Genomic DNA, 27,277 nt, shown 5'->3' with positions numbered 1-27,277 from the left:
TCATAATTAATGCTAATCTGATTCAGCTTCAATTGTTTTACAATAGTGATAAAGGCTCATACTTCAAATTAGCCAGCTTCCCAGGACACCTGAAAGTTAAGGCATGAAATAGTTTTTATGTTGTGATGTAAGCATCAAATCATTTCAAATGGCTAAACAATATAAGCTTCATATTAATGATGTGCCTAGTTTGAGTATAATAAGAACAGCTGTGACTACCACCATAGAGTGGTGACATGCATAAATTGCTTACTACAGTCACCACAGATCTAACAATTTCCAGTATATGATGCTACATTCCTGTACACTAAGAATTAAGCTGCTCAAACACAGACAATAAAAAACAACAAAGCACAAGGAGGGGGAGAAGAGAAAGCAATCCAAACTGTTCTTCACCTCTGCAGCTCTGGTACCAAGTTGACTGCACATGAGCTGTTTCTACCTACCTATTTTACATCTAGACTGTACAATCTAAGAAGGGATCATTCTTTAACAGCACGGAGGAGATGATAAGGAAAGCTTTGTTACTCATCTGTATATAGCAGTCTAGTAATTAGAGCACTCCTACAAAACGTGGAAGACCTACTTTCAACTCTGCAGGTAGCTCCCACTTTCCAAAGGAATACTTCAACTGGTGCATAATGTGGAAATGGGTGAACTACATGACTGTTGTTCAAGCTGGTAGCCCAGGCTGATGGAGTCAAGATGACAAGACTCATAAGGTATGAAGAATCAATAAAGAACAGACAGACTTTAGTCCAGCATGCTGGACATTCAGCTGGGAATGGAGAAACAAGGAATTTTATATTTGCAGTAGGACTGTTCCCACCTTTCTCGTTTTGCAATTGTTGAACAAAAAGATCTGGGAACTGAGACTGGAAATTACACAGTTAATTTCAAGAACTTAAAAGGCAGGAGGAAAAAAAAGCTAGCTATATGGAATTGTTCAATAATTTTTTTTAAAATTAATGTGAGTTCTTAGAATACCTGAAATATTCTTTCTGAAGTCTGAGGGGTTGCTGCAGGAGAGTATGTTGGATCCATTTCTGTAAACTCTTCTGCAAAATTACTGACATCCAATTCATCTCTGATTACTGGTTTAAAAGGAGCTGGTATTTTTTTGGCAGCTAAATCATCCCAATTCATATTCTAAACAAAAAACAGGAAAATAAGTTTGAATCAAATGAAAATTTAACAAAAAGAGATATTGGAAAGACAGACTTGCCCAGAAACACAATCCTAACTCCATTTGCTATTTTCCACAGGCAGATGAAAAGCATTCAAATTATGCCCTACTAATTTGCTTAGGTAGAGCCAAGAAGTATCATACTTATTTGTATGTAGACAGAATTCAATTAAAAAGAAAATCAATATAATTAAATTTAACAGTGGAGATGAGCCAAACAATTAGTGTGATGGCCCTTGAAGTTCTTCCTCTATTTCAAAATAAACAACATTTATATTTTTGTAAGCCACAGTGCATGCATTCAGTATCTTCAACTTTTCACTGCCAATTTCTGTGCTTAATTACTAATGTCAGCTTCCAGAGCCCTGAGAGCATAAGCCTCTGAATTCTTCCTTAAATGCATGGCTAGAAAGAGGAAGCTTTGGTATAGCAGTTATGAGAAAATTGCTCTGATACTGTAAAGGAGTGGAACTGAAATTAAGTCAAGATTAGAAAGTGTTGTATGTATCTTCCAAAGCAAACAGTGAATAAGGGAAGTTTAACTCTGTGTAACTTTCCTTAACTTCAGCAGCACCATAAAAATGTACTTAGTTTTTTCAAAGAAAGCACATAATTTAAACCACAATGGATGGAACAGTACAGATCCTGTATGCAAATCCAATCTTTGTCATTGTCTGAAAGCAAATATTAATACAGTGAAAGCTGAACAGAATTAAAATTTACTAAACAAGACTAAAGATTTAATTAGGCCAAGGAAAATAGAAGAGTTTAGTGAATTTTATCAATATTCAGATTTTACAAATAATGCTAGTGGTAAACTTCCTTAAAAAAACCAACCAAACAAAAAAAAAAACACAAAAAAAACAAAACATGAGACAACTCAACACATAATTTCAGTGCTTTGCTGTAAGTAACTTAGATACAGAGAGAACATCTATCATGTCCTTCTAATACACACAAAATCCATCCACATACACATGGATATTCTTTCTAACTTCAATACAATTATTCATGCAATTAACATGTCTCTAAGCTATTCTGTTAACAAAACAGCAGAATTTCCTTAGAGTTGGGTTTCACAGTCACTAATATAGAGTAAGTGCTATCTGGTGAGTTCTGTTGTTTGCTTTACCTGGAAAAAGGGATGCTGCTTGATTTCATCAGCATCAGTGGGACCACAACCTAGCCTCTTCTTGGGGTCTTTCATCAGAAGCCGCTGAATTATATCCTTAGATAGAGCGCTCATTTCTTGTGGATAAGGAGGCTCACTTTTTAATATTCTCCTGTAAAACAAACAAAATAACAATTTGGTAATTACTTAATATCTTAAGTGTTAAATCAAAGAGTTACCATACTAATAGTAGCATTTAAAAGTTCACTTAAAGGCACTCCACCCAAAGGTAGGAGGATCACAAATGTGAAACAAACCATTATTTAAATAAAGAAAGGTTCAAGGAATTGTGGACATGAAACACAACATCCGTAGAAGATAAATTGTGTAACTCAATCCACAAAAGAAAAACCTTTCTCATTTCACATACTGGGCTTACTATTACTATTTAAAAGAAATCTCATAACTACAACAGATAGTTTAACAAAGAATTCAACCTGATGCCTAACAGCAGTCAAAACAAAAATAATTCCAATATTAAAAATTATTAGAAAATAAAGAAAAAACCCTCACATTTGGGCCATTGGAAGCTTGCCCGCACCCTCTATCTTGCATACAGTGCTCATGTCCTAGTCTCAAAAGGAGGCACTATAACTGGAAAAGTTTTAGAGAACAGTAATAAGACTAGTCAGAAATATAGAATGTGTTTTATAGGAAGTTTTATAAAAGGCTAGGACTACCCAGCTTAGTGAAAAGATGACTCAAGGGGCCTGGGACAAGGACCTCACTGTCTTTTCCAATATAAGAACTAGAAGCCATCAAATAATGCTAGTTCGAAAGTTCAAAATCTTGGAAGCCTAAGCAGAATCACATTTCAGCACCTCTTTTATATGGGTAGTTCCCACAGTTTTATATGAAGACAAAGGCAAGTTTTCTTTTAGTTACTCCAAGTGGAAATACTGAAGCTAAGGACTCTAAAGGAAAATTGAGAATGCACGCACAGATAACACATCCAAAGATACATCAAAAGGGTTAAAACAAAGACACACAAAACCCTTTATCTACAGAATCAGAGAGGAGTGGTTAGAAGGGACCTCTGGAGGTCACCTGGTCAAACCCCCCATGCTCCAACAGAGTCATCTAGAGCCAGTAGTTCACAGCCATGTCCAGAAACCTTTTGAGTATCTCCAAGGAGAGAGACTTCACCACCTCCCTTGGGCAGCCTGTGTCAGTGCTCAGTCATACTCACAGTAAAAAGGTGTTTCCTGATGCTCAGAGGGAACCTCCCGTGTTTCAATTTGTGACCTCTACCTCAGATCCTGTCACTGAGCACCACTGAAAGCAGCCTGGATCCCTCTTCTCTGCACACTCCCTTCAGGCATTTATGTACAGTTATGAGATCTCTCTAGCCCTCTCCAGGTGGAAGAGTCTCAGCTTTCTCAGCATTCCCTCCTATGCTTCAGTACCTTCAATCTTCTCAGTGGCCCTTTGCTGGACTCTTGTCAATATGTTCATCACTCTTGTGTACTAGGGAGACCAGAAACCCAGGTGTGGCCTCATCAGTGCTGAGAGGAAGGATCATGTCCCTCAACCTCATGATACTCTGTCTAATGCATCCCAGGATACCATTTGCTGCCTTTGCCACAAGGGCACATTGCTGGCTCATGTTCAGCTTGGTGTTGATATAGCTCTATGTATACTCTCACTGTAGTAACTTCAGGAAGCACAATACAGAGAAGAACTTAGAGCACCTCCACTAAACACAGACTGAAAGATTTTTGAAGCTATGAGAGAGAGAGCTTCAAAAGAGCTTCAAAAGAGCTCTTTAAAAAGAGCTTCAGCTTTTTACAGAGCTGAAGTTGATCACTGCAGGACATTTCTAACTTTTGTTTAAAGTTACTACATGACATATCCTTAGAGTCAGTTATCCCATGGGAAAATTTTTGTCTTGAAACATGTAGCTTCTTGGATTAGTCCAAAAATAGATGCAAGCAGATTGTTTCCTAAATAATCCTGTCCTGGCAGTGTTCAAAATGCACATATCCCAGGGGTAGCCTCTACTCACTTAGTATCCAATTTCAAGCAAACACAAAGACAAAGCAAGCTAATCTCTTGGTTTAAGTAACACTGAGATGAGTTAAGAAAATACAGTGTGAGTTTTAAGCTGTCGTAGAGGTCCAGGATTGTTTCTTTCAATGATGTATGGATTATCTGCCACTAAGAGTCTAAATCACAGCCATTCTGCTAGCAGAAGTAACTGCAACCATAAGCCTTCTCTTCAACTTCTGGACACATTTCACTTTACAGAAAAGGAGAAGAAAACACAATATTGTCAAATGATTTCTTAATTAGGGATGTTAATACCAAATTTAAACATCACTAAACAAGAGGATTCTTACACTGCAGGAGTGGTGGAGAAGTAAAGATTCAGTGTCTTCAGAAATCACCCAGTTTCAGAAAGGGGGAGCAGGTAAGGAAGTAAGAAAACCTTCCTGTTGTGAGACAGAAGACAGGACACCTTGATAATAAAAAATTACTTTATTTACAGGAGGGCCAATTAAATCTACAGTGTCTTTGTAGCTTGAAAATCACTTCAGTTAGAGAAGTATGAGGAAATCTATTTATCAATCTGTCTGATGAAAGAATCAGAAAGGTATGCAACAAAGATTTTGGAAAGCGGTAAGTTCCCTTTGGGCTCTCAGAAGGAGGAAAAACAACTCCAGTCAATATTTTTTAAAACTGATTTCTAAAGCAATGAGATTGAGATTCTGTGATGTCCTCAGAAATCAAAAGAGACATTTTAGAGCATTTTCCATCTAAAACATGTCAGAGATTAAAGATGGACAAGTCAGATAAAAAAAATTAAATTTCACAGAAAAAAGATGCTGAATTGGGATGATTGGTAAAATCAGTAACAAAGAGAATAAATGAGTACAATTTCTCTGTGCAGCCTTAGGAGATCAATCTCTACAGTAGTGATGCTGAAAAGTGTTAGCAGTAAGATTCTTGCCAGTGTCCCAGGCTGCTAATGCAAATATAAATTTTCACCTAAGAAAAGGAGCGTGAAACAAACATAAGCAGTGGAAAGAATCCTGCACTGCAAAGTTACCAGAAAATTCTTAGCCAAAAGAAGTACTTCTGCAGCAACACAAGTTAGTCTCATCCTTCTAATTGCAAATTTCTAGAGACATATTGCACGTCTTTGGTCAGCCTGAGAACTGTAATTGGTCATACCATGGAGGTGGTAATTGCACAGAAAGTCCAAGCTGAAGCTAAGACAGATTCATAAAATAACTTTTCATATTATTTAACATTCTGCTCTTTGTGTAGAAACCACTCCTTAAATTCTTGGGGGAAGGAATCCCTTATAAAGATTATATCTACTAGAACAATTTAGCACACATATTTTGCCAATAATAATTTCGTATAACACTGTATTTTCACAGAATCACAGAATTGTTAGGGTTGGAAGGGATCTCTGGAAATCATCTAGTCCAACCATTGCAGGGTTACCTAGAGCAGGTGACACAGGAACATGTCCAGGTGGGTTTTGAATGTCTCCAGAGAGGGAGACTCCACAACTTCCTGGGCAGCCTGTTACAGTGCTCTGCCATCTTCAACATACAGAAGTTCTTCCTCATGTTGAGGTGAAACTTCTTGTGTTTCAGTTTACGCACATTACTCCTCAACCTGTCGCTGGGCACCACTGCAAAGAGTCTGGCACCACCCTCCTGGCACCCACCTTTGAGATATTTATATGCATTAATGAGATCTCCTCTCAGTCTTCTCTTTAGACTAAACAGGCCCAGCTCCCGCAGTCTCTCCTCATAAGAGAAATGCTCCAGACCCAGACATGCCTCATTTTACCTAATGGAAAATTCTTTGGCAACAGAATCAGTAACTCCTGCCTTTTACCAAGATTATTGCTTTAAATAATTTCTTTTTATAGGCAGAATTAACAATGAAGTGGTATTTAGCTATGTGAAAAGCAAGCTATGATTATAGAATCACAGAACTGTTTAGGTTGGAAAAGACAATCGAGTGCAGCCATTTACCCAGCACTGCCAAACCCACCACTAAACCACGTCCTTAAGTATCACATCTGCACCTCTTTTAAATACCTCTTGGGATGGTGCCTTTACCTCTTCCCTAGGCAGTCTGTTCCAATGTCTGACCACCCTTCCAGTGAAGAAAGTTTCCTTAATAGCCAATCTAAACATCCCTGGGTGAAATCTGAGGTCATTCCCTCTCATCCTGTCACCTGTTACCCGGGAGAAGAGACCAACATGCACCTCAGTACAACCTCCTTTCAGATAGTTGTAGAGAGCGATAAGGTCCCCCCAAGAGCCTCCTCTTCTCCTGACAAAACACCCCTAGCTCCCTCAGCTGCTCCACACAAGACTTGTGTGCCAGACTCTTCGCCAGCTCCGTTCCTCTTCTCTGGACACACTCCAGCACCTCAATGTCTATCTTGTAGTGAGGGGCCCAAATCTGAGCACAGGATTCAAGGTACGCCCTCACCAGTGTCAAGTACAAGAAGACAATCACTGCCCTGATTCTGTGGCCACACTATTTCTGATCCAGGCCAGGATGCCACTGGCCTTCTGGCCACCTGGGCACACTGCTGGTTCATGTTCAGCTGCTGTCGATCAGCACCTCCAGGTCCTTTTTCCATTAGGCTGCTTTCCAGCCACTCTGCTCCAAGCCCGTAGCACTGCATGGGGTTGTTATGACTCAAGTGTGAGACCTGGACTTGGCCTTGTTGAGCCTTGTACCATTGGCCTTGGTCCATCAATCCAGCCTGTCCAGATCCCAACACAGAGTCTTCCTACTCTCCAGCTGATCAATACTCCCACCCAGTTCGGTGTCATCTGCAAAGTGACTGAGGGTGCACTCAATCCCCTTGTTTGGGTCATCAATAAATATATTAACAGAACTGGCCCCAATACTGTGACCAGCTGCCAACTCAATGTAAGTCCATTCACCACCACACTCTGGGCTCCACCATGCAGCCATTTTTACCCAGAGATGAGTGCACCCATCTAAGCCAGGAGCAGTCAGTTTCTCCAGGAGAATGCTGTGGGAGACAGTGTCAAAGGCTTTTCTAAAGTCCAGGTAGAAAACACCCACAGCCTTTCTGCCATCCACTATGTGGGTCACCTTGTCATAGAAGAAAATCAGGTCAGTCAAGCAGGATCTGCCTTTCATACATCCATGCTGGCTGGGCCTAATGCCCTTGTTGTCCTGAATGTGCCATGTGATGGTACCTTAAATGATCTGCTCCGTGACCTTCCCTGGCACCAAGGTCAGGCTGACATGCCTGTAGTTCCCCAGATCCTCCTTCTGCCACTTCCTGTAGATGGAACATTTCGCCAACCTCCGGTCAATTGGCACCTCCCTGTTAGCCAGGACTGCTGATAAATGATGGAAAGTGGCTCAGTGAGCACTCAGTATCCTTGGATAGATTTCATGTAGGACCATAGAGTTTTGAACGCCTCAGTGGTGTATCAGGTCACTGATCATTTCCCCTTGGATTATGGGGGTTTGATTAGGCTACCTGTCCCTGTTTTCCAGCTCAGGAGGCTGGGTACCTCTGGAGAACAACAGGTCTTACTGTTAAAAACAGAGACAAAGAACTTACGAAGTACCTCGCCTTTTCCTTGTCTCCTTAGCCTTTTGCTGCTAATGTAATTATAGAAACATTTTTTTATTATCTTTTATAGCAGTAGCCAGCTTAAATTCTAGTTGGGCTTTGGTCCTTCTAATGTTCTCCCTGCATAACCTCACAACATCCCTGTAGCCTTCCTGAGTTGCCTTGCCCCTTCTTCCACAGGTCATAAACTCCTCTTTTTTTTCCTGAGTTCCAGCCAAAGCTCTGTTCAACCAGGCCAAACTTCTTTCCCACCAACTGGTCTGTTGGCCCATGGGGATGACCTACTCCTGCACCTTTAAGATTTCTTTGTTGAAGAATGTCCAGCCTTCCTGGACTCCTTTGCTCTTCAGGACTGCCTTCCAAGGGACTCTCTCAAACAGTGTCCTAAATCAGCCAAAGCCTGCCCTTCAGAATTACAATTTAGAGATATTTCTGATCCCCCCCTTTACTTCTCCAAGAATAAAAAACTCTTATTTTGTGATCACTTTGCCCAAGAGAGCCTACAGCCATCACATCACCCCCAGCGCTTCTCTCTTCACAATCAACAGGCCCAGTGAGGCACCTTCCCTAGTTGGTTTGCTCACCAGCTGTGTCAGGAAGTTATATTCCACACATTCCAGGAACCTTCTAAACTGCTTCCTCTTTGCTGTATTGTATTTCCAGCAGACATCTGGTAAGTTTTATATTGAGGGATATTGTCCATCTGTTGATTCTCTTAGAGCCCACTGCAGAGAAAGCAGCATTTTGCTATGCTGTACAAGCAGACTCCATGTAAGCTGCATTAATACATGCCAGTAGCTTTCATTCAGAAATACTTTTGAGATTGACTGATACTAGAAAATACTGATGATGCTCTGGACCGGTTCAGGGAATGACATCAGAGATGTAGTGAACACTGAAGCTACATTCTTTAAAAGTTCCAAGAACTATTTACAATTACCATGGGAATGAAGGATGGAAAGCAAGCTGCCAGAAAAGAAAGACCAGACTGGATCAACATGTGAAAGAGCAGAAACTGGTGAAGTAGCTTGATCAAGGGAAGAGAGTCTGGTTTCACTAGTACAACATTACTGAAGTGCTGTACTGAATGGTAAGTCACTCAAGGCTCTAACAATGGCTCATACAGTGTTCATGTATTTGTCTGTCTTCGAATTCAGCACTATGAATCACTCACAGTGAAATGGAAAATCAAACCCAGCACTTGCCTGTGATTTTGCAGGATGAGTCCTATCCCTGGCTCTGCAGCAATGGACAATCAGAATTCTCAAAAATGAAAGGAAGATTTGGGAAGAAGGGAAAAGAAAGGGGAGATGGTATACTAGAAAAGGAGAGATACTTGGATTTATTTTTTTAATGAAGTTTAATAACCCATAACACCAAGAATATGAACAAAAAGAGTCTTCAGAGACACAGACATAGGGATAGTAGGCACTTTCTTAAGTTGCATTTTCCACAGAAGACAAGTCCACAGTATTGCCAAAAAGATTATGACAAAAGAACAACATAATCTCTCATCAGAAAGAGTAAAAAAAAAAAATAGAAACCATATACTAATTATATCTGACACGAGAACTGCAAGTCCATTAGAGAGAGATTTTAGAACAAAATTTGGTCAAATTTAACACCAGACAGCCATTGTGCCACACAAGGAAATAAAATTATCTAAAAATATTTGAGATAACTTCCCACCTGTGCTGATTTCAGCTGGGGTAGAGTTAATTTTCTTCACAGTGGCTAATACAGGACTGTGTTTTGGGTTTGTGCTGAACACAGAGTTGGTAACATAGAGATGTTTTTGTTCTTGCTGAGCAGGGCTTAAACAGAGCCAAGGCCTTTTATGCTTTTTGTACTGCCACGCTGGCAAGGAGTTGGGGGCACATGGGAAGTTGGGAGGAGACAACCAGTTGGGAGGTGATCCAAACTGACCAAGAGGTTATTCCAGACCATATGACATCACGCTCAGTATATAAAATGGGAGGAAGAAGGAAGAAGGGAGGACATTTGGAGTGATGACATTTGTCTTCCCAAATAACTGTTACATGTGATGGGTCCTGCTCTCCTGGAGATGCCTGAATACCTGCCTGCCCATGGGAAGTGTTAAATTAATTCCTTGTTTTTCTTTGCTTATATGAATGGCTCTTGCTTTCCCTGTTAAACTGTCTTGATCTCAATCCATGAGTTTTCTGGCTTTTACCCTTCTGATTCTCTCCCCACTTCTGCTGGTGGGGGAGTGAGCAAGCAGCTGTGTGGGGCTTGGCTGCTGGCTGGGGTTAACCCATGATACCACCTAGGTAAAATAAAAGAAGGACCTGGATTCATTTAGAAGACTTTTTTCCTTAAACTCAGAAAAATCAAAGGCCATGGAAACTATGCTCTCAGAGTTTGTAACCAAGTAAAAAATTGAATTCTTGAGTCTGCTGCAACTGACAAGTTTAAGCATATTTAACAATATAAATTCTGGTTAGAACAACTTTGCTACCAAGAAAGAAGTTTGTACCAACTCATATCTCTGTGCCAGTAATTTCCTTACCACTGGCAACTGTAAGTACTTGATTTCTGTTCTGCCTGCTCTACTGTACCCTTGGGGAAAGCCCCTGCCACACTCCCACTGCGTCTGAATGGCAGCCACTATTCCCCAGAAGTTTCCACACGACTCAGTGCAGCAGCCAGGACAGCAGCAACATTCTCATATGTTCTTAAAAGGAACATAACATTCATGACATAATAAACTGCAAACACACAAAACTGCTGTCATCTGACACACAAATTGCTATCCGTGGAAAGGATTCAGAAAGCAATGGGTCTTATGAGTACTTAAGTAACACAAGACAGATGAAATCAAGTCTGAAATGCAGTCACATAGCTGGGACTAATAAGATTTCAGCTATAAACTAGTAGTTCATCAGTTGAAAGTGATAGAAAAGGAGAAGGAATTAGATCTATCAGACCACAGTTGGCATCAACAGGAGGAGTTGAAGAACAAAGGAAGTAATATTTTTTTGTTCAGATGGTGTATTATTCTTTCCCTTAAACAAGATCCTCTTGAAACATCAACAAGAATAAATTGTCCATATGTAAGAAAAACATAAGCTGAGTTAAGAAAAGCCTTTTCAAGAAACAGGAAGACTAGGGAACATCTTTATTAAAGGAAACTGTAAGAATTTAACTTCTAAATTTATCAGAATAAAAGCTGAAATACTACAGGACTGCTATCTATAAATGTGTAGCATAAACACCCACCAGAACAAAAACAGACTGAGCAACAATACAGTAAGTGTGCCACAACTAAATTAATATCAGAAATTAGGTTATTAACCATCAGAGGACAGATGTTAGCAACCTTGTGGTTTCTCACCATTGAATTTAATCTGAAATTATCAGAAATGTTAATATCTTAAAGAGCACATAAGGACCTACCAAAAGAAAGTCAAATCCTCTAGAACACATAACTAAAAAGTTTCCCAGTTTTTGGGAAACTATATCTATAAAATTCAGGTCAAGGTTCTCTCTAAAAAAAATTGTAACACCTTCAGAGTTCCATTTAATAAATCTTGGGAAACAAAATTATCAAATTCAAACATAGTAAGTAAGCAATCAACAAAATTTCTAACCTTAAATAGGCCAGAAAGACATAATTTAAGTTATAACTGTAATATAATGATCAAGAGGGTGAAGTACTGAATTTTGTTTTATTAATAGACTCCCCTCTTCCCTCAGTTTTTTCTAGTGACCCTCTAAGTTTCCTGCTCTGGTAGAGAACTAAAAACCAATAAACAGGTCTCAAACTTTCAAGAAATTGCCTGAATTTATAACGTAAGTAAAATAAATTCTCTACGTAATTGAGGTTTGTTCTATTACAACCTTAAACATCAAGTAACTTTAGGTGAGGATAAGAACCATGGTAATATCTTCCAGTAGAGGCAAAACTGTTCTTAGTTTGGGGACAGGACTTACAAGCTCACCTTGACAGCAGTTACTAATTTGAACAATCTAAGCCTTCAACTCCCTGCTCCAAAAGAAATCCAGTAAGAGGAAATGCTTGCTTTGGGAGAGATTTCAGTATTGTTTTTTGGGAAAGGTTATTGCTTTGTCTTTTGAAAATGCTCCAGTGCTTTTACATGGGTACTGAAAACAAACCTTTAAAGTGTAGAGATTAGTGATCGTAACAAAAAGTTTTCCATGTAACAGATAAGAACAGTATAGGTTATTTCATTTCTGTAAGTATCATATTCATTTCTTCTCAGATATACAAGTAGGGCTAGAAAAGATCACGTTCTTTGTTTCATGTTATAAACTAATAAAATAAACATTACCTGTAACAAAAAGTTGGGAGTAGGGCACATTCTGACACTTTAAACCAGCAGTCTGCCAGAGTGATCTAGTAAGAGCTGATGAAAAATATCTCTAGCTAAAGATATACTTCATGTACTAAGATTTTGAAAGTGATAATTCTATTTACATATAATTTGATATTTCATATGACTTCCTTTTCAAAGGTAAACACACAGCAAGATTAAGTATCTACAAAGCTGTGGTTACCTCGCAGTTTAAACAAAATAGGTCTTTTGTAAAGGTCAGTTCTCTTAGTTAATAAAAACTATCTACTTCCAATGTCATTCTGTTAAACAGAACTGAAGCACAAAGAATGTTATCCTGGCAGCACTTGCTTCCTAAATTTCAGATTTAAACCCTCAAAAAACACTTATTATGGCATAAGGATCATCTGTGAGCAAGCACATATACTTTACTGCTTTGAATCTTACCTAGAAATCTCTGCTTGGGAATTCTTCTCTCCATCGACTGTAAATGGTGATGCTCCAGTTAATAATTCATACATAAGAACACCAACACTCCACCAATCAACAGCCTATAGAACAACAGTAATTATGTACGTTATGATACACTGAAGAAAAATTTTTAACAATAGAAGGAACAAAACAATAGACTTGGAAAAGAACTAGCATAGGAAAAACCTACCTATCAAAGGCAAACCTGGATACAGTAAAGCATAAATAACTGCAGTACCGATTGGAGGTATTTTCTACAATAAATTAATTTTATGTTAAAATCTCTCCACTTAGCTTCTTCAACTAATTTCTCAAGCTGAACTCTTTCCACTGACTACTAAAGTTCCTTTTGCTCCACCCCCCAAATTTAATTTTTATTTTTGCCATTATGAAGCGATAAGAAGTATTAAACGTACAGAGGAAGCTAAGCCTTGCTAAGAAGTAGCTGAACTTGAGCTTTTACGAGCTTGAGAATGAAATTAAGGAACGTTCCAAAAGCACAATTTAAGATCACAGGCCACAGTTAATCCAGGCACCTGAAAATGCTATTCAATTTTATCTCATTCATAAAATCATAGAAGGGTTTGGGTTGGAAGGGATCTTAAAGATCATCTCATTTCAACCCATCTGCCGTGGACAGGAACATCTGTCACTAGACCAGGTTGCTCAGAGCCCCATCCAGCCTGGTCTTTGAACACTTCCAGACATGAGGCATCCATAACTTCTCTGGGCAACCTATTCCAGTGCCTGATCACCCTCACAGTAAAGGATTTCTTCCTAATATCGAATTTAAATCTCTCCTCTTTTAGTTTAAAGCCATTCCCCCTTGTGTTGTCACTACATGCTTTTATAAAAAGTCTCTCTCCATCTTTCCTGTAGGCTCCCTTCAGGTATTGTAGATTCACAATCAGGTAACCCTGGAGCCTTCTCCAGGCTAAACAATCCCAACTCTCTGTGCCTTTCCTCCCAGGAGAGGTGCTCCATCCCTCTAAGCACCTTGGTGTCCCTCCTCTGGACTCGCTCCAACATGTCCATGTCCTTCTGTGCTGGGGACCCCAGACCTGGATGCAGCACTGCATGTGGGGTCTGAGGGAACTCCAGGTGGGGACCAGACAGACGGAAGAATCCTCTCCCTTGACCTTCTGGCCACACTGCTTTTGATGCAGCCCAGGACACGCTTGGCTTTCTGGGTTGTGAGTACACATGGCCAGCTCATGTTCAGCCTCTCATCCACCAGCACCCCCAAGTCCTTCTCAGCAGGGCTGCTCTTGATCTGTTCACCCCCAGCCTGGACTGATACCAGGGGTGCCCCAACCCAGGTGCAGAACCTCACACCAGTTCACATTTCACCTGTTTGCTCCTTCACTCAGGCCAGTAAGTAAGGATCCAGCACAAAACTTTGACAGTTTTCTTCATTTTGGTTCCTATTACTTTCCCTACTCTCCATTCTGCATGGGCAGCTCCTCATGGGTACAGACACTGTTTAGTTATGGTCATCCAGTGCCAGCACTGCACCTCAGGGGCCTTAGAGAGATGGACCTTGATAACACATGGGATATTTGGCTTCCCATATATTAATCATATTATTCATATTCTGATACCTTGTAACTTACAAAGTATTTCTCTCTTTCAAAAGAAAAGATACGACTACGAATAATACAGGAAGTAGTTTAGTCCTTTCAATAAAATTAATTTAACTACAGGTGTTTGAACTTTTCATTTTTACGGCCATGAAATTTGCAAATCAATGAAACTGAAGTTCTGCTTTACTTATGTTGGCAACATTAATACAATACAGCAAGACAACTAGAGAAATGATGACAATTAGGCCTCTTATTTTAGTTTTTTTGCCTCAATATACACAAAATCCGATGCTTCATATATTCAGCCAAGAGTATCCAAAAGAACTAGCTGAAGAAGTCTCTGTACTGTTACTAATTATCTTTGCAAATACATGATTCTCAGAGAAAATCCCAACAATTTTTTTCTTGGCATGTGTTTTTCCAAAAGAAAAGGAGGATCTGTGGAATCAGAAATCGAACTTTAAAAAAAATACTGAAATGTTAGACAAGTCTTTTAGACAAACAATGCAATAATCTAGAAGAGATTACAAATCATAAACATTGCTTTAGTATGCTATGCTCTTATTAATCAATTTAATTTTCTCTTTTTGTAAGGTTTTTGAGTTGCTAGATATGCAGTAAGCATAAAATACACGAAAAACCACTTAACACGACAACACATGACATTGCCAGTGGTAAAGTAATGAGTGTGTGGTGCAAAGAACTAACATCACATATCTAACTGCAAAATCACCCTTATATATCAGCTAACATTCGGTATTAAACTGTGAAGCTATGCCTTATATTCCATATATACTGTATGATTCTGCACTACATCTAATGAAAGTATCAGATAGAAACAAAGATAACAGAACAGAGATTCTTCTTTCAATCAGTAACAAGATTGAATTTATAAGCACTTGAAAAGCCAATCATAATTCAAGGTGACTGACACATTGGAGAGGTGCTCTGAAAGTGGCAAGACTAAACTAGGAAAGAGAGTACAGGAAAGAGCTTCAATTCATATGTTTTTAAAATTCCATTTTTAATAACAACTGGGCAAGCAGAACAGTAGAAAAAGATGCAGAGGTTATAGTGGAATCCAAAGTAGGTGTGAGACAATGACTAAATGAAAAGACAAAGCACATTCTATTTTATGTTTAGTAGAAGAATCAGGGAGGTAATCATCCTGCTGTACTTCAAATTGCCAACTCCCAGCTCAAACACTGTGCCCACTACAGTACTCCCTACCTGAATGCAAACTCAGACCAAAAGAACTGTAGAATTCATAGAGAAGGAAAAGAAAGAACCTTTTCAGGCAAAAGTCAGACTTTTCCAGTTCTTAAACAGGCTGCGATAAGAGGAACTGTGATCAACTACATTCCATGGTCCTCAACAGAAAGACAAGTTAACTCAGTTTACAGCAGAAGAACCACAGAGATTAAATAATCTTCAAAACTTCCCAGTATAGTGAGCAATCCAAATAATTTATCTATGAATATTGTAGAATTATTTTGGGGGGTAGGGTTTTTTATTTGTTTCAAATACCATCTGTAAATTATTGTTGTCTTGATCTTTCCTATCAATTACTGACACTTTAATAAAATAATAAAACCTGAGCCACAAGCCAAATAATTAATTTTTACAATATGAGAACATTTATAACATTAATAATCCATTCCATACTTCAATGTAGATAACAGATTTCTCTGATGTCCAATTTAAAACATATATCAGAATTAACCACAAACCAGTCATTTTTCCACTCTGAACTAGTATTTATGTAAAGGAAGTGTCAGCTAAGTTTATTGTTCCACTGCACATTTAGAACAAATTTTGAACAGAACACAAATAAGCCTCAATACCTTTATAAATATGTCTTTTACTTAAGATTAAAAGAAGAAAATACACCAACAGACAATTGAAGATACAGGCAACAATCTATTTTAGGACAACCTGAAAATGTATGCTTAAATAAGACAGTCACATTTTACAAAAAAATCCTCAAGCTGAACAACAATGTTGCCTAAAGAATTAGTTTATTTTCAGTAATAAAATTAGAACATACCTTATCATGTCCTGTGTCTCCTCCTCTTACAATATCCGGAGCCATGTATTCTATTGTTCCACAGAAGGAATACGCTCTTTCATTCTAGCAAAAAAAAAAGAAAAAAAATTTACAAACAATTATATTATACAAATCATATGGGACAGATACGGCTAACAGTTCCAAGATGCTGGCAGCAATTCTTCTCCAAATAGCTCAGAACTGCTAGCTAAATAATATTCCATCATATGTAGAGATGTATCACATAATGCTACAGAATACTTAGTCTTCTACAAAAAAATAAAATGTCATAGGTTTGTGTTGCAGTTTAAGATAAGTACATAAAAATTAATGTATCAATATTAAAAAACCTTTCCCATAAGTCTAAATCATCTATACATTTCAGAACTACATAAAATTCCCCAAAGTGATATACATACACATTCTGAAGGCTGCAATATCAATACTCTAGATAACAAATGAAAGCTTTCCATTAAAAAGAGAATTTCATTTTAAGATGTACAATTTGACTAAACTGGATACAAGATCCTGTGGGTTCCCCATATTTAGGAATTCTTTTGACCTCTAGAATAAAGACATTTTTTTTCACAACACACACGTATATAAAACAGAACATTCTCTCAAGAAGAGATTGGGAGAGAGACAAGAGAGAGAAAGAGAAAGGCAGACAGAGTTGTAAATTTAATTTTATTCTATGAACTATTTTCTTGATTATGTTCAAAACTAAGCTGCTTTCACAGGCATGTATAATTGTTCCCTGTTAGCGATTTACCTTTGAGGTCAACATGAGGTCATGCTGTACCTTGCTAATGACGAAAGGACATGTGTTTGGGCCATGCAACATTGTTCCTCCCTTATCCTTCAAGCTTCTAGCATTTTGGGGAGAGATCCTGATAGGTCCTTTAAAGAAGAGTGTTCAAAAAAGCAAATATTTCAAAAGTCAGGTTTTACATTTGTAGATTCAGATCTGGAGTTTAAAAACAGGTGCTATATAAGAGACTACCCTAATGAGAGGAAGCTTCTAAAAGTAGAAACAGTGCTCTGTGCTACCCTGAGGCATAAAAATTAAACAGTCCAACAGCATATTATTAAACTGTATTTCTTAAAATACATATACTGTGACTGGTTTTTTGGGGTAAAAGTCTAAATTCAAAATAGTTATAAGGCCTCATTTTGTTCAATAATAACTTGAAATATTAACTTGAGACAAAACCATATAATAATGAACTTTTCACGACACTTTCTTTTGACACAACTATTGTTGCTCTTTGATTTATCTTTTCCAGTATCTGTTATCTTAAAGAAATATAGTGTAATAAAAAGTGTAAACAAAGAAAAATGTCAGAAATTCCTAGCCCTCCATCAGCCAATCTAAAGCTATTCAATGTCTCTGTTCTTTTTTTTTCCTTCAGCTGCGAGGGAGGGAGCGGGAAAGAAGCGGAAAAAGGAAAAGGAAAGGGAGTGAAAAATGCAGGAAGAAACTGTTCTTCACTTGCTACCTCTCCAAAGAGTAAAGATAATGCAGCCAAACCGAGATTACCAAAACAACTGCCTGAAAAAGCATTCTGACTCAACTACAGATTGTACAGCATCTTATGAAGGCAAATCTGTGTCAAAGTTGGGACTTCAAAACACTTGAAGTCATAATATCTGGATACGTCTTTGTTAGAAACCTCTGTTTATGTTCTGTTTTATTAAGTTACAGGCCTCATCAACTACATTTAGCTGTTACTTACAAAACACAGTTTTTACAGTATTAATTTTCACTAGGAACATTTATGTAAATTTATCATTGGTAAATATGCCTCTTACAGGGACTCACTAATAGTTTTTGCTTTTACGCACTACATGTGGGCTTAAAACTTTTCAAAGGACGTTATCTCCAATACCAGTTTCATTTTTTGTCCTGTTCTGATCTCCCACATACATGAGACATGGACATACTGGAGAGAGTCCAGCAAAAGCCACAAATATGATTCAGGGACTGGAACATATGAGGAAAGGTTGAGAAAGCTGGGACTGTTCCACCTGCAAGAGGGAAGCCTTAGGGAGATCTCATTTATGTACATAAATGCCTAAAGGAAGCATGCAAAGAAGAGGGAGCCAGGCTCTTCCCAGTAGTGCCCAGTGACAGGACCAGAGGAGGAAACACATTTACTGTGAGGGTGACTGAGTACTGGCACAGGCTGGCCACAAATGTTGTGGAGTCTCTCTCCTTGGAGATATTCAAAAAGCTTCTGGATTGGTTGTGGGCAACCAGCTCTAAATGACTGTGCTTGACCAGGGGGTTGGACCAGATGACCTCCAGAGACTCCTTCCAACTTCAATCACTCTGTGATTACGTCACAAAACATAAGTTGTATTTCAACATTCATTTGTGAAAGCACATTTCACTCACAAATCAAACATTCAGGCTCCCCTCATCCCAATTTAAAAAACTACAACCTCCTCCAAATTTACATTTCAGTAAACTTTATAATATGAATCCAAATTCCAGAATCTACATTATTAATACTTTCACATTATGAGATATAAGACAACAAAGGATGTTATTAAAAAACAACTGAACTTGGATTACTTACAGGTGAATTCTCACTGATCATGCATGTCTTGCAAATACTTAAGCTTAAGAAACTTTTTGCCTAACACAGAACGCTCATTTTCTTCCTTCACTCAAGCATGCCTGCCTTAAACACTGTAGTTTCCTCTTCTGAGTTACAGAACAGCTAGCAATCAGACACTAATGGATGGAAACAGAAGTGTGGCTAACCCATCGCTTATAACTCAGTATGCCAATATTGACCCTGTCTTTGAAAGGCTGTCATTATGTTTGTTCCAAATCAGCAATTCAGTTCTTTGATGTTTACAGATAATCTAGAGATAAGTCTTAGTCTTCTAGCACACAACAGATGGTTATTATTTCTTTTTCTTTACCAAGTTCAGCATCATTCCTCAATGTTTATGCAATAACATATCTTTTAATAAAGGTAAATGAAGTGGCTACTTCAAACCAGTTATCCGCTTAAGAGAGCACTAACTTTTCATGAAGCCACCAATAGAAAGAGAATTTTATTAAGATTCTTAATCAGTGACCATAGAAAGTATGGACACATGGACAGTAAGGCAGTTCACTTTGTTAAACCATCTCTCTGTTAAATTAGAAAAACATAGTAATATTCCCTTACTACTTTTTCTTCGAGATGAGCTACACACTGTCATGGTGGATGTCCCAATGTATGTTACCAGACTGTTTCTAATAAACACAGTAGTACTACACAGAGAGCAAACTTCAAAATTTCTCCAGACTAGCTATGGCAATATAAAAAAAAAAAAATAGCACACTGCCCTCTTTATGAGTTCCTTGCAATCATTCTGACTGATCCGAGCTGCCTAGTGAAATGTAACTGCTTTAACTTGCTAGGGCACTTTCAGTACCACATCTGTGTGAACGCTGAAGTCTTTTCTCCAGATTATTTATTTTAGCATCCCATTTTCCTTCCCCTTCATCAAAAAAGAAAGGGCACTGAACAGCTTTAATACAGAGAATTAGATCACTGTGGCTGTCCAAGATGGAGATGTGTAATGCAGATTAGGAAGACAGTCACTTCACAAAAAAAAAAAAAACCTACCTCAGACTTCGCTAAGACTATGTACCCTGACCTTCACAGCTTGACACCAATTACCTAGCTCCAAAATTCAATCAAAAGTGCTGACAGAGGGATGGCAGTCTTGCACCATCATGTTCTTGATGATCCTGTGGTATCATCACTTGGCTCTGCTTTATAACCAAGGAATGGTAGGCAGGCATTTGAAACTACATGAAGTTATAGAAAGCAACATCAAGTAAAAAAAGCACATTAATAGCAACAAAAAAAAGCAAAAGGATGAAACTCCTTTTTGTTGCAGAGACTAATCAAATTTGCCACATCTACAGGAAAGCCTGACTGATGGAGAAACAGTCAGCACTGTCATGTAAGGATGTGTCCTTTAGAACACACATCCTAGTCTACAGCAATGCAAATTCATTTTAGCAACATATGCAGTGGTAGGTCAAACAGTTATTAAGCCTAGTAACTGTTCAACAGGTTCTAACAGAGTATGTGGGACAAGAACTGCAATTCCAAAGTGAATCACAGGAATTAGATGAGACTTCAAGACAGCCAACATACCACTCATGCTCAACATGCTCCTAAAAGGCTCATCTCTACTGTGCCAAACTGCCTTTTTGCAGCCAGCTCTTTAGAAAAAGGGCTATTCCATTATGTCTTATTTAAGAAGATACTGTGCTGGAAGGATGGTGTTAGTTTCTAGTGCCATAAAACTCACAGCCCAAAGGCACTGAAAATGTGTGATTCAATGTTCCAACAAATCAAAAAATGGCATGGAATCTGGGCAAAGGAATAGCGATAACAGATTCTGAACAGGTGTTTCCCAACACCTATGAGGTGAAGGTCTGCATTATTTTATCACGTGCACCCAAAGGTCTGCAGCTGAGAAACAAACTGTTTTTTAATACCTGGCTGAAGACATCTTCAGCTAGGAGGACATAGGCAGACAACTGGCTGAGTGCCAGGCCTAAACTAGTATTTGTAAAAAAAAAAAATAAAAAAAAAAATTCTTAGAGTAAAGGACACGATCCCAAGGGATTGTTACATAGTACTCCTTCAATAAGCAGAGAACGTCATTAGTTCAGGGCCTCAAAAAAAAAATCAAATTAATTTTCCTCTTGAAAGGAAAACTGATCTTGCAAGATCTGCATAGTTGGAAAGTGCATCTTGTGATTGTCATGCCTACTCATAGCATGGCAGACAGGGAATCCAAGTAAGATTGAATGAACGTACAAAGAACAGCTTTTAGAACACCAAAGATTATGTACAGTGAAAGATTCAAGACTAAAGGAGGCAAGAGGAGGTTTAGATTAGACATTAGAAAAAATTCTTAATGGAAGAGATTTTCAAGCATTGGAATAGACTGCTTAGGGAATTGGTGGAGTCACCACCCCTTGAAGTGTTCAAAGAAATGTGTGGATATGGCATTTGAGGACATGGTTTAGTGGTGAACATGGTGCTGATGCTAGCTTGACAGTTGGACTCAACGGTCTTCAAGGGCTTTTCCAACCTTGACAATTTTATGATTCTAAGGGCTGATGTGTTGATTACCTTCTGAGTCAATGACGTCATCAATACGCTGCTACTGAGCACTAAACAAAGTAAGGTTTCTGTTAAACTTCCGCAGGTAGCTAAGTTACATAAAGAGAAACATACCATCCATACAAACATTAAGCACAAAATGCACCCATCTGTTGCCAAATTAGCTGTTTGCATAAAAGACAGACTGAGCAAACAGGAGCATGCCATTTGACCACTGGAAAAATAGAAACAAAAATAAAAACAAAGAAAAAGATCAAATGAAGTCTTAAGAACCCAGAAGATTTTGTTTCAGAGGCCTAGGGAACAAACCAAACACACATCAAAGCAAAGCATCCCAAAAAAAATCATGAAGGAAGACTACGGAGGTGTGAATGCTGGAAAGGGTGAGTTGAGACAAAGCTATCTACCAGAATACTAACAGAGTTACTGACATAGGTAAAACAAAACAAAAAAACCCCACACCTGCAAAGAACAATCAGATGCCTATCTAGAGTATCTGGCTTAGAATACCGAGGCATATTCCAAGTACACTGTTCTACACGTGTGCACAAGCCTAACGGGAGCATCTATTTGCCATACAAATACTGCTTTGGGAAAATGCTTCAGCGTTTGAGCATTCGTAATTTTAATTCCAAAGTGTGACTGCAGATGTGGAAAGCACTCAAGTGTCTTAGCACAGTTATTCTACCATTTGAAGATGTATTATTTAACATTTAATTATATGGCCTTTGAAGTACTTCTTCAACTTTATGAACTCCATCCAAACAATACGTGCCACTGCTCCAACAGACACTTGGGTCCAACAGTCCTACAGCTTATTTTATTCACAAGTGTTTGTACAAACATAATTTAGCCAGAGGGTTAGCCAAGTATTCACTGAATCCATCCTTTTCTGCATTGAAAATTAGGACCCACTTCTCCAACTACATGAAAGGTCACCTTTGAAACAGAAAGACTGCTTGTGTTCTCCAACTACTTACAGTACAAATACTTTGTTCTTAACTGTCCCTACTACCCTGAATATTAGATATGACACATTCTGAAACTGTAATACTATGACATTCCTTCAAAACACGAAACTTGACTCCTTAAATAATTTTTTTTAACTTGTAAAAAATAAATCAAACCAAAGTTACTCTTCCCCAAATGTTCTTCAATAGTGTATGTATTTTCCAATGGGAGTTCCTTGCTAATAGAAGAGATAATAGGATATAGTTAACAGGCTTGGCTAAAGCCTAGAGTAAATAAGTTCTAATGTAAGAATTTCAAGAAATAAAAACTACATGATATAAGGGAAAGAGACTCCTCAGCTATTAAATTGGCTTGGACTAACTTCCTTGCATTCCATATTCATATAAAATATTCTAGGAACATTGTCACATAGCTAAAGAATTACTCCTTTAGCATAGTTAGTATTAAAAAAAATGACAACAAAACCAAAATCTAGAAACACTAAGTATTGTTGGGCCAAAGAACACAAAGACGGCCTCTAGAGCTGGAAAGTCAGAGGTAGTCTCTGATAGCATTTATTTCATCTGTCAGCAACAACTCTGGGACTGTGCAGCACCTAGTGCCAGAGAGCAAGAGAGTGCAATAGCACATAAGAGAACCAGGTAGCCAGACGGAAGCTCACTGAAGGCATTTAGGGCTGCTCTCAGGACTGATTCTCCAGAAGTCCACTAAAAAACTCTTCAATCCAGACAAGAATTACTTATGGGTTCTTGTCACACTTTTGTTATGGAGAAATAATCGAATTACTATGCATTTTTGACTGGGTTCTTCTATGGTTTTCAGCAACATTCTTATGGTAGTCCTATGCTTGTCCATACTTGTTAGCTGACAAATTAAATTTCTTCATTCACTTAATCTGACCTCATCATTATGAAGGTTTCAAAATGTTACGACCTAACAAGACAAGAGGAATGCTTCACTGTTGGAGGTACTCTGAAAACACATAACAAGTTTAAACAAGGTATTAAATCTAACACAGCTATGGTCTTTCCACTCAGTGAAGGACAATTCCCCCTTTATTGTATGAGTAGTAAAATTATCCATACCAATTTTCAGATCAAGTATATAGATGAAAAATCAAACTTAGGAAAATCACAACTTACCTAAAACTCTGTGTATAGTGAGGCTTCTCTTTTAGCAACCTAACAGGCTTCATATATTGGATAAATGCAAAACTGCTTGTAAAGTTCCTCAAATGACTATTTTGTGGTATGATTATTAATACGCTAACCATACCTAAGAATTCTATTTCCTAAGTAATGCTTCTGAGCAGAAAACCCACAGATCAATTTCTATTACTTCCCATATGGTCTTAACTTTGTATGATGAAGCGTGCCCTCTCCATTGCATCAGCTACAAGAGCCTAGCAGACGAAAAGTCAGTCGTGCTCAAAAAACACACATGGTATCATTCTCTCATGAAGGTTCAGCATGGCAACTAACATCCCTAATACACTCTCCTGAAGGCATTACCAAAAAAAAAAAAAATACGTGCAGGAGAGTAATGCTGCTGCAAAAGATATTAAGTATCTACCTTTGTATTAGAGTATTTAACAGCTACTGGAACTAATTTAAATTGAATGTACAGAGGTCCCAACACTCTGCATAAATACTTGTAATTGCTACCTGACTTGGACTGGAACACTTCACTCAGTGAGGAGGAGGCCATCCCAAACGCCACCTGCATGATACACTTCCACAGACGGTCTCGCTCAAGGAGGGTAACAAAGAAACACAGACTCCAATTCGGAACTAGAAATGGCAGCAAGAGATAATAGTACTGGAAACACACTAACTAGGCAGTGAATCCTTTTGAAGAGTAACACTAATGTGTTTTCATGAAGGTCCTGAAATGTCATTGTGTGCATATTTATCAATATCAATGTAATACAAATAGCTTCAGCCACAACAGTATGGCAATTGACCCTTCTATTTTACTTTTTTCTTAGTTAACAAGCAAAACCATTTTAAACAATATACACTAAAATGTCCTCTCTAATAGTTTATTTTATTCAACGCATATTTGGAGATTGACTGTGAGACCACTGAAGAAAAAAGTAACTATTTAGAAATATGCAAATTCAGACAGCGGAGGCCATGAAGGATATATTATGCTACTGCATTCAGGAATAAGACTTAAATAGATGTGAGGCCACCTAAAGAATTTCACAGGTTATCAAACTAAATCATATTCTCATCCTTTCAAAAGCAACACAAAATCCATTTCTTAGTCTCCTCAAATGACTAAAGTGGTACATCATTTATAGGTATGAATAGATGCCAGTGTTCGTACTGTGCCACAGAATTCTTGCTGTTGCTCTTCATTTGACTAATCCAGGGAAATATGCTGAAGTGAAACTATCTTCCTTAATTGCCTACACCTCTGAAAAAATGCTTCAAGTCCCAAGTTGTCTTTCTTCCTTTGTTAAAGGTACTTCAAAGTCACAGTTCCAGGCTGCATTAGACCCTCTCTGGGTTCTATCAGTAGTGTTTCAAATAGCAACAGTGAGGAATTAGAAAAAAAAAACCCAACAACAATTTCTAGAATACAAGAATCAGTATCATTATTGTTCCTATTTTGTACATTTGTGAGTGTATGCAATCAGAGTCCTGAAAGTCATAACTTAGGGCTTGGCTACAAGCATAAATAGTGAAAACTTTCCTAGGATAATTATATCAGAGCCCTGAGCTTATCAACAGGCTCCGCAATCTTTTTCCCCAATTCTAGGGGTTAAGGCATCTCTGTTTAAGACCGATGCTGACAAAATGGAGCTAACCTGTGTGGAACCTTGTCAGGGGCCTCCTCCACCTTCAGCTGGGAGCAGAAGTTCAGGCTCCCATTCTTGATCCTTGTGTCAGCTGTGCTGTAGGTATGTCTTTACTTGGCTGTGTACCTCACTGATCCTGATCCACCAATTTCAAATCCTGGCTTGTCCTCAAGCCTCTCTCCTCACAACAAGCTTTTCTGATAACCACAGGACTGTTGCCCAAGCCTGTTTTTCTTCCACTAGACTTGCTCTGATCTTCCCGTTTGGCAACTGTGGAATTGCACCACTGGTCAGTGAGGTACTGACCTGTACCTGCCTTGCTGCAACCCTTGGCTCCCAGCTCACACTAATGCATGGAGCAGTCTCCCCATCCTGCTGCTTCCTGACAAACTAGTCAAGAACCACAGTTCTTCCAGAAACAGCTTACAAGACTGAAGAGTTTAAGCAGTTGAAGAGTTCAGCAGTATCACACAGATTATCTCACATCAGCTATCAGCAAAATGGCTGCAAGCTACTGATCAAGTGAGCCATTAGAGTTCCCTTGGTAAGTTTAATGAGAAAACCAGGACCACAGGACAAATCAAGAGAATACTGTCAAAAATGAAAATTTACTTGCAATATGTGAAGGTCACGTAGCAGAGGTGCTACTAACAACCTGACCTGCCGAATGCATTTTGCATTTCAGAAGAATCACAAGTAAAGATTGAAAAGCCTAAATTCTATGCAGAAACAGGAGCTGTACCTTCAGTGAACCTTAGAGGTCATTCTGTCAGAGATGTTTACCCGAAAAATAAAAATGCACCAAGGAAAAAACCACTGTTTCCATAGAAATTATATCAGTAACATTCTTCACCATCATTTTAATTGCCCAGAATAACAATAATTACAGTCTCAATTTAGGGAGGTATATGAAAATTGACAAAAAGTCCTCTCATTGTTCAAAGATGTGATATAGGTTTAAAATGGAAAAAAAAATCTTGTTTCAACAAAGTTCTTGCCAAACTGACTGGTTTCTTCTTTTTACTCACTGGGTTTTTTTAGATTTCAATGATTTTCAGAGTCTTATTGGTCATAATACTCAGACATAACATTGAGCAATTAAGCTGTCCATACAGAAAGTACAGCTTCACCCCAAAAAAATCTCTCAGCTGAACACTGTTGTTTCTGTAGCTGTACCTTCTATTCAGGACCAAAACTATGATCTCTGCAGGAGACAAACACGGAAGAACAAAGGCTAAAAAGTTTAGTGGTACACTGGTTAGACTGCCCTGCTCCACACAACAAAATCATAATGAAGACTGTACTACAAAAGCAAAGCTTTAGATTAAAGTAAGAACAGTTGCAATATAGCAGATCAAAGGTTTGAAATGTCATCTTAAGAAAAATTTAAAAAAACGTATGTGGTCACGTGAAATCAATTAAAAATCCTGTCCTGGTGGCTGTTCCTACTTGAAGAAGCCAGTTATGTCAAAATATCATGTTGGTTACTATACCTCTTGCCACAACTAGACTAGTGACATCTACTTCCAAAATAGACATGGAACAAGGCTACTGAATTTTTCAAGCAAGAATGAGATTTGCCTGCCAGCACATGCCATCAGAAAAGGCAATTAAAAGGGAGAGTAAGAGCAGCTAAACCTCGTACTGTGTGCTAGCCAAGAAACATGTGACCTCTACCACTGTGACCCCAAAACATAACTCAATGCAAGGCCACATCTAATGTCAAGTGGAGGTTCAAGAAACCCTTTTCACAGACTTACACAACAGCTGTGTTTGCTTTCACACTGCAATGCAATTGCAATTCTGCAAGGAATTATTTAAATCAGGTTCTGATAATGGATTTGTAAAGCAAAATAACTAAGAGAAAAGAGAACAAAAGTCTCAATTCTGCAGGAAAAAAAATCAGAAACAGCACATTACTGTGTGGGAAGAATGCAAGCATGTACCACTGTCAACTTGGATGAACATTTTGTACTAGGTTC

At 38.4% G+C, this 27,277-nt stretch overlaps 1 protein-coding gene across 6 annotated transcripts in view; it reads right to left on the bottom strand.

Annotated features, from left to right (window-relative positions):
- Positions 1–27,277, bottom strand: part of RPS6KA5 (ribosomal protein S6 kinase A5) — an 88,869-nt gene that overhangs the window by 15,833 nt on the left and 45,759 nt on the right. For 2 of the 6 annotated variants that reach the window (XM_017813837.1, XM_017813838.1), the window contains exons 2-6: positions 17,140–17,267; positions 16,368–16,451; positions 12,714–12,817; positions 2,319–2,469; positions 988–1,149 (exon numbers count right to left, since the gene is read on the bottom strand). In XM_017813837.1, coding sequence (XP_017669326.1) covers positions 988–1,149; positions 2,319–2,469; positions 12,714–12,817; positions 16,368–16,451; positions 17,140–17,211 — 573 coding nt within the window. In that variant the 5' untranslated portion in view covers positions 17,212–17,267. Of the gene's footprint in view, positions 1–987; positions 1,150–2,318; positions 2,470–12,713; positions 12,818–16,367; positions 16,452–17,139; positions 17,268–24,153; positions 24,171–27,277 lie in introns of those variants that run through there. The other 4 variants (XM_017813835.1, XM_017813841.1, XM_017813836.1 and 1 more) reach the window with 3 other exon arrangements.

Source organism: Lepidothrix coronata, unplaced genomic scaffold (assembly GCF_001604755.1).
Source record: "Lepidothrix coronata isolate B3197 unplaced genomic scaffold, Lepidothrix_coronata-1.0 Scaffold43, whole genome shotgun sequence".
Classification (NCBI taxonomy): Eukaryota; Metazoa; Chordata; class Aves; order Passeriformes; family Pipridae; genus Lepidothrix; species Lepidothrix coronata.
The sequence above is the reverse complement of the archived record's forward strand: the minus strand, read 5'-3'. Positions and strand labels throughout refer to the sequence as shown.